This window comes from Convolutriloba macropyga, chromosome 6 (assembly GCF_964194025.1).
Source record: "Convolutriloba macropyga chromosome 6, txConMacr16.3, whole genome shotgun sequence".
In the NCBI taxonomy this organism is placed as follows: Eukaryota; Metazoa; Xenacoelomorpha; order Acoela; family Convolutidae; genus Convolutriloba; species Convolutriloba macropyga.
Genome location: NC_134473.1, coordinates 30,124,170 through 30,132,166, shown reverse-complemented (window position 1 = coordinate 30,132,166; position 7,997 = coordinate 30,124,170). Strand labels below are relative to the sequence as shown.

The following is a 7,997-nucleotide window of genomic DNA, read 5'->3' as shown; positions in this document are numbered from 1 at the left end:
TGATATTATTTGGTCAAAAGCAGTTACATCGTGAACCAGTTTTTGAATGAATTATTTTGATGATTATAGTCTCGGATATCGGATATAATCCTTTTGTATTCATTGATATCGTACCAAGCCAATATCGCTCGTTGGTGCTTCAATTTTATCTTTAACCTTGGAGATGCAACTTTGGGTACATTATATCAAAAAAGTTTGTCTTTAAAAAATTTGCCTGCGAAAAATTATGATGTTTCACAATTTTTTTCACGGTCACCACAGTTTTTGAATCAACTACATGATTAGCAATTTTGATTAAAAACTGAACAAAGTAAGAAAAAAACAGAACGATAGGATTTGTGTTTTTTAAAATTATCAATTGTTTTCAGTATTCCTCAGTTTCTGTTGCCATTTTGGTGTCATTATGATTTCATTCATTATGATTTCATTCATAATAATAATATAATAAATTGTTTCCATCAGTCAATAAGTAGCTTTTCACAATTACTTGTACAAATACAATCACATATTTGACTGTGGGAGAGCACTATTGGGCCGATGGCCCGTTCTCAAGTGTCTCGTTCAGTTTATCTGGATGAAAGTGATTCAAAATGAAGAAAAGAAAAAAAAAGAGGAAGCACTATTTTTGAAGGTAGCATTAAACCTAGTGAAAACATTATTCTGGTTATGGAACGCCTTTGAGTTGTGATATTAAAACTCATACAACAGTCTGACTATGTCCTCATTACCCAAAATATAATTATCTAGAAATTGATGACAGAAATTTTTTGTTTCGGCAGTAGACATGTTTTCAATCTTTTCTATTATTTCATCATCGTAACCTAGAAGCATTCTTAAGACTCGCCTTATCCTAACTATTATTGAAAAACTGTGAAATAGATTTTTACCTTGAGTTATTTTGTTTTTAATCAACCGCTTGCTTTTTTTAAGGCAATTTTGCATTGAGAAACCCTTTGAAACTGGTGAAATATTACATTGTCCCCTTATGTTTTTTAGTGTCTGCTTAAGAACCTCATAGGCATGTAACTCCGAGGCTAAATAGATCCTATGTTTTACTCTTTCTTCGTAAGTGCTTTCAAACTTTTTTCGATGAAAAATTAGCCGCACGATACGTTTGATAACTTTGTCTATTTCCCTAATAGTTGTGATTGTTGTTGAGAAATCAAAGTTGGGTATAGTTTAGTCCGAACCTTGCTTTGATCCAAAAATCTGTCAAAGATGCTTTCTTGCAGGTTCACTTTTACCGAGGACTATCAATTTTTCTAAAATACAGTTTATAACTGTGTGAGTAAGTAATAGAATACAGAAGAGAAAACGCCAAAGTTTATACTGCAAATTACCAAATTTCAATAGCTACTTCATAATTAGACTGCAAAAACTTTTTGAATAGATTTTCGTAAATCTTCTTTATTTTTTCACAACACTGCAGAATTGTGCGTGACCATTTTTTACTGGTATTTCTCAGTGCGTCTATAATTTGTGTCAATATCTCTAGCTTGTAGAAAAAATGCAAAAAGATAGAGGACAGCAAAAGAAGTTGGAGCGTTGAAGAAAAAGAAAAATATCAAAAATCGAAATTAAGTCCAAATCGTCTAAACGATACTCCTCCTTGATCGGTTAAAGAACTCCTCATTTTAAACTTTAAGTGCAGTGGTCTTCCATACTATCTCACCGGCCAAAACCCAGAGATAATATTTTAAAAGTTGAGATTTAAACTAAGGTAAATCCAAGCTAATTTGTCCAGTTAATAATCTGTAAGCTAATAAATCAAGTATATGTCAATGGTACCTGGAGTGTTCCATGGATGACGCGTCATCATTGATGTTCTGTTTCTCTTGTTGCTTCTGCTGCTCCTTCTTGCTCTTCTTGCCCCCTCCCGCCCCCTTCCCCTTGTCCCCCTCCCCATCTTTCTTCTTCCCACCCTTGTCGTTTGGGTCCTATTATTCAAACACAATGTTTTGGGAAAGCTCTGTTATTATATGTTGTTCTCTTGATATTTACCTCCAGCCTTTTGATACTTATGTCATTTTTTAACACAAAATAACACTCCTAATGTCTTTACCACTATAATCAGTCACCTACATATGACAATTTTGCACCCTTGTAATAATACTTATTGATTATGCTCTCCACTGCTTTGAACGTAAAATTTTTTATCACAATACGTTTATAACTTTTTGTTTAGCCTAAATTTAGTCATTTATCAAACATGGCTTTTTTGTTCAACTAATTCTAGCCGACTGATATTCTTTGTGCAAAGAAACATGAGCGGTATCATTTGAAAACTCTTTAAACCAGAACGAATCTTTGAACAAAATTTTTCCATTCTTTGGTTGGGAAATGATCTATAAACGAATCAATTCAATAAATTGCCGACTGACTATTCACACTACAAATACCTATCCCTTTGCATAATTTTACTATCAAAAACTCTAATGCTTTATCTTATCCTTATAAAGCATTAAAAATTTCTGGGAACAATCTCGCAATCAATAAAAAGAGCCCCTTTATGATCTTTGTATTGTTAGTGAGAACCATAAATGGTTGCATCATTACTAGGAACCAATAATGTTTGGAACCAATAAGATTCATTTACTCACATTTTAAATCATTTTCTTCACTGTTCCGGCTGCTCTTTAACACCCAATAAAATGGTCAGTAGTGTTTTCACAAAGCAGTCTTCTTCTAGATAAGTATGAAAATAATATGTTCCACAGAAAACCATTTTTTGTTCCGACTCCTCTCGAGGAGGGGGGGGGGACTCTATACTTAAATGGGTTTGTTTTTGTTCAGACATTTTGACCGATCGATATATTCATCGTAGAGAGTTGTGAGTGGTATCATTCAAAAGCCCGTTCAGTGTAGAATGTGGAATTAAAATATTTTCTTGAATTTCGTTTTCTAAAGCGAGTTATCGTGGTTTAAATTTTTGAGAATAATAAACCAATTGGCTTTATTTTTATTCACTTTTTCCGGAATTTTTGCCTAAAATTTCGTCAATTTTGATAAAATATGTAAAAGTTGTTAACAATAGTGCTGTTAATTTTATTTTCAAGGACGGAAAAGTATTGTTGACTATTTTGATTTAATTTTTTTGGCTAAAAATTTGGCTAAATATGTAAAAATTCAGCCTTTTTCATCCAAAATTGCCCCAAACAAGCTTATTTAGTCCACTTTGATTAAATTTGCCGGAAATTTAAATTTGCCGAATTAAAATTTTTTGCTAACTCTACTCAATGATAATGAAAAACGCAGCACTTATTTTTGATCTTTTAAATAACAAATTATCTACATCTATAACATTCGAAACAATTGAGACGCACAGCAATAGCATGATTGCTCTTGGTCCAATCTTGGACGGCAACAATCCAAAATCATTTCGGATTGTAATCAGTCAGTCTTTTTTTTAAATTTTATTTTTTTTATGTTAATTAAAGTAGAGAACAGTTTCAATCAAAGCTCACTGGTGAAGGGTCCAAATGACTTCTTGAGCAGTTCCAAACTAATGTATCTTGTTTCTTTAATCGAAAGATTATGACCTGTTTAACTTTTAAAAACCATTGATTTTAAAAAAAATGGATGGCTCATTGAACTTCGCCACTATTTTTCTCTTAATGTGGTCAACTTGTAGCTTAGAGTCAGCAAAAAAGAATCCCTTTTCTTCTTCACTCTAGTGAATTAAATTTTAATTGTTTCATCGATTCACGCTTAAAGATATGGTTTTCTGGCTTTGATACTTCTAGATTTCACATTTTTTTTGATTTTTTAGGCATTGGCCCAATTTTCACTGTTTTTTTCTCGTTTTGTCACGGTATCACATAAATTGACAGTTCAAATTTTTCGCATTTAAACTAAGGCATAATTGAACTTATAGAAGTCTAAAACGGCATAGGTTATTGTTTTAACGGCTTCGACACCCCTTTCTCGAAGAATTTAATTGAACTTTTTTTTGGTCTTTAACTACCGTTTTTACTTTGTCTTTCTAGTCTTATTAAAATTCATGGATTTTGACAAGTCTTTTCGTCATTGTTTGTTTATGGAAGAATAATTGAGTCTAAATTCTGAATTGAGTAGATAGCTAATGGCTTTCATGACTTTGAAAACAATTTTTTTCAGAAACAAAAAAAACTTTTATCAACTTCGCTTTTTTATTCATTTATGTCCATTTGTTAACGGGACTCGTTAATTACTGATCACTGACGACATTATTGTTGTCGAGGGAAGGTGCAGTTGTACAAAATTTAAAGTTTTTTCAAAAGAATTCAATATGAAGAATTCAGTTAACTAATTTTTGATTTTTGTCTATTTTTGACGTTCTTTTTGGAGACATAAGACATGTTCTGAATAATTTAAGGTCTCAAACACTTCCTTGGGACAAATCGAGGAACATATATAAATATTTTACTTATATCTAATGTCTTCGAAACTAACTGTTTTTGAGAAATACAAATGTTTCACTTAATTTCGCCCTTTTTCTCTTTTTTTGTCTACTTGTTACCTCTTCTCATTAATGAGAGGTTCTATACCACATTGTTGTTATATGAAGGCTCAATTGAACATATTTTGAATGGCAAGAGGTGGCCTTACGGCTTCGAAACACAGATGATCACAAATTTTTTGGATATTTTCAATTGCAATCTAATCGTTTTTCATTAGTTTGAAACTAATTGTTTTTAATAATATTAGCCAATTTTCTAAATTTGCTATTTTTGTTCATTTTGTCTAATTTTTACAGAGTTTTTCATAGATTGGTCCCATATCGTTTCTAGTGGGGAACAAGTCATTTTAGTTTCGGTTTTAACTGACGCTTTTTTGACCTTGTTAATGTTGTTTGATTTTGTGGTTCGTCTTGACTTGTTTTCTTGACAATGGCTGATCTTGTCAGAATAATGCGGCATTTTTGACTCACTGAGTTGTTTGCGTTGGAGGCAATCTTTTTTTCCAACTTTTTTCTTTTGAAAAACATTTGAACTTTTGTTGGTGTTCTATCTTTTCCTCATTTGGTAGACATTTATGCCAAAATTTTGGATGATTAGCGTCGGAGTTTTGTGTGCGAACGCCAATTACCGCGTCTCTTTGTCATATTATAATTCTTTCATAAAACTATATCACTTTCATAAGACAAACAAGTTTTTGAAGTGCTTGATTACGTTACCCAGACTGCAATGCCATCGTATGCACAAAACATATCTATATACGACTTGGTATGACTGATAGGATAAAAAATATGATTATTCTCTCAAGGGAAAAGCAAGAGTATTTTAATAATTTTTATATTTTTATAGTTTTTTATTTTCGTTTTGTTTACAAAGATTTTTTTCATTGTCTTAGATTCAGTAAAGGCAAACATAATTTGGTTACTAAGAATCATAAATGACTTTCTAGGATTGCTAAGGTCTTTTGGGGATGTTCCATTGTCAGGAATAACCACAAAAACTCCTCCGCATACTTCCATTTTGGTAATAAAAGTTTTTTATTTTAAAAAAAAGCTACTATATTTCTCATATCATTTTAAAAACCAGGTAACAGAATAATCCCTAATAAAAATGTTGAGAACTGGAAAACATTTTTATCTATTCAGTTATATGGAAAATAATGAACCATTACATTTTTGCATGAAGATATCTAAGTTCTCTTTAAATAAAGAAATAAGAATTTATAAATGCATTTTTCAAGTTTAATAAAATGAAAGTTAGCTGAAATTTTGTGCCTATCTGATTTGGCAACAATGAAGACTGATTAGTGACGGCCTTTTCATTTTAAAGAATCCCATCAATTAAAATTTTTGTTACTTTAAAAAAATAATTCCTCAGAATTCCCAAAACTTGAAACAAACTGAAATTTCAAGTGCGTGAAGAAGATTTAGAAGCAATGTTTGTGACCATTTACTAATTTACATTGTGTGTGTAGGTATAGCCAGCGGCTTATAAAAACAGTAATTATGAATAATTGAACTTTCAGAAGTATACAATTTATCAATAACCTTCTGAAGTGACATGAAGAACATCATGGAGTTCCAGATACAACTCAGTTTAGCTGCTGCGTTCGCAAAGAATGCATAGCCTAGTCCTGAAACATCACTTTTTCATTAGCATACATTGAACAGACAGACACTTCAAAGCTTATCATGGGTGGTTATCTTGAACAGGTAGCAGCTGTCAAATATCTTTGAGTGCTTTTATGCGGCTACCAAAACTTCATTCTGAACCAATGAACCAAATGCATATCCCGAAACCATAGAAGCATACAGTAAATCAGCCCTGAATCATGTTATTTCAATTCTTTACTACGACCATATTAAATTTCATTAAATCGCATGGTAAAAATTTATGAAAAAAATGCGGATGTCTGTTGGGCAAAATTATCATTTTTACTCATCAAAATTTTCAGTTCTTGGGTGTTATGACCAATCACTTGTCGAGCTTGTAAAAATTCTGGGCGTAATGTGGTCTGCACTATATTATTTGAGGTTTGTGACGAGATCTCCCATTTTCTGCCTTAATCTATATCGTCCAGAAACTTATTCCTAATATTTCGGAGCTGACGGGAGATTTATTTATGGATGTCAACATATTAGTTCATTAGTCGCTTCCATTAAAGTCCTATGTGGGGACGGGCAGTTCTTTCATAGGTTATCGTTATGATCTGTGTGGATAGCCAATGGTCATGATTCTTCCATCAGAGTTTTTGCAAAAAAAGGTTATATTGATGGAAGGATGATGTAACAAATAAGAAAGAATTTCTACATTTTCATTAACTTTGGAATACCACGGAATAAATTTACGATGTACCTAGTGGGCAGTCTTACCGACTTTTTGTCCGAGGAAAGACATGAATGCCAGGTACGCGTAGGGAGTCCATCCGACCACAAATGCACACGAGGCCACTGCACACACTGTCGTCACTTTACGGGTTCTAAATTACGTCATCACAATTCACTAGTTTGCATCCTACCAAATGTTCAATTTTTAATTTGTAAATTTGTTTGATCCCTTACCAAGTATAATGTAACACTACTATGTAATGCGGTTATTAACAGTTCAAACAAAAACCTACAAAGCTGAATTAGTCAATCAAAGAATAAAACTGCGAATGCTGCACACAGTATAACTTCAACCCTTGAAGGTTGTTGTTCATCCAGGTAGAAACATTAATCAAATTTAAATATCTGGGGGGGTATCCTCCCAGAAGCTAAATACACTCCCTGGACCATACCTTTTGTCGACCTCTTTGTGCAATTGTCTATTATTAGTAGTATCGTATATATACAGGAAGATCGGGGGGAGATCCTTTGGAGATCCGTTCAGCAGAGGGGGATCCCTGATCCCTTAGGGGAGATCTTTTAAAATATGAAAGTGGTAATTGCGCTACATGTATTTGTCTGGTGGCTTATTGTTGGTATTGCGCTATTGGAAAGCCATTCCAGTTTCAACTATTCTTGCGTATTTGTGGCAAAACCTAGCAAAGTAGATTTGACTTAAAGCTGAATTTATACGTTACAACATATAGAATTGAATTGTTATAGAAACTGTTATAGATAAGAGAATTAAACACGTACAAAGGCGTCAAATTGCATACAAAATAGCGCATTGTTTTGTTAATTAAGAGTCTGATTCTATCGCTTCATAATCAATAAATGGGTTATACACTGGACGTTCTTCTTCTATCTCATTTTCATCGGCAATTTCATCAGAATCAATATCAGACTCTGTGATTGCGGCGGTTCTTACGAAGCCGGGGTCAGGGATTTCAGCGTTGTCAGTAATCGTTTCAACTGTGGTTTCAATTTCCCTCTGCTTTTCAATTTCGTACAACTCTCCAGACGACCAGGAACTCAACGATTCATTATCGAAATTGTCGTCTTCGTCGAAGAAACGATCGTGGACAATATTTATGTGACCAAACGGCAGCGTATCGATCTCATTTTCAAGAATGTATCGTTTATCGTCGAAAGCGTTGAGCGACACTTTATTGATGGTTACTGTATGGAGTTGGTG

The 7,997-nt window shown here is 33.1% G+C and overlaps 2 protein-coding genes across 2 annotated transcripts in view; one reads left to right on the top strand and one right to left on the bottom strand.

Moving 5' to 3' along the window:
- LOC142341614 (uncharacterized) overlaps nt 1-7,997 on the top strand; it is a 221,242-nt gene that overhangs the window by 50,454 nt on the left and 162,791 nt on the right. The gene's annotated exons all lie outside the window — the stretch shown is intronic.
- The window catches only part of LOC142340633 (rhodopsin-like), a 51,208-nt gene continuing 44,989 nt past the window's right edge, over nt 1,779-7,997 (bottom strand). Inside the window, exons 5-7 of the mRNA XM_075391327.1 lie at nt 6,809-6,915; nt 5,984-6,069; nt 1,779-1,937 (exon numbers count right to left, since the gene is read on the bottom strand). Coding sequence (XP_075247442.1) covers nt 1,779-1,937; nt 5,984-6,069; nt 6,809-6,915 — 352 coding nt within the window. The remainder of the gene's footprint in view (nt 1,938-5,983; nt 6,070-6,808; nt 6,916-7,997) is intronic.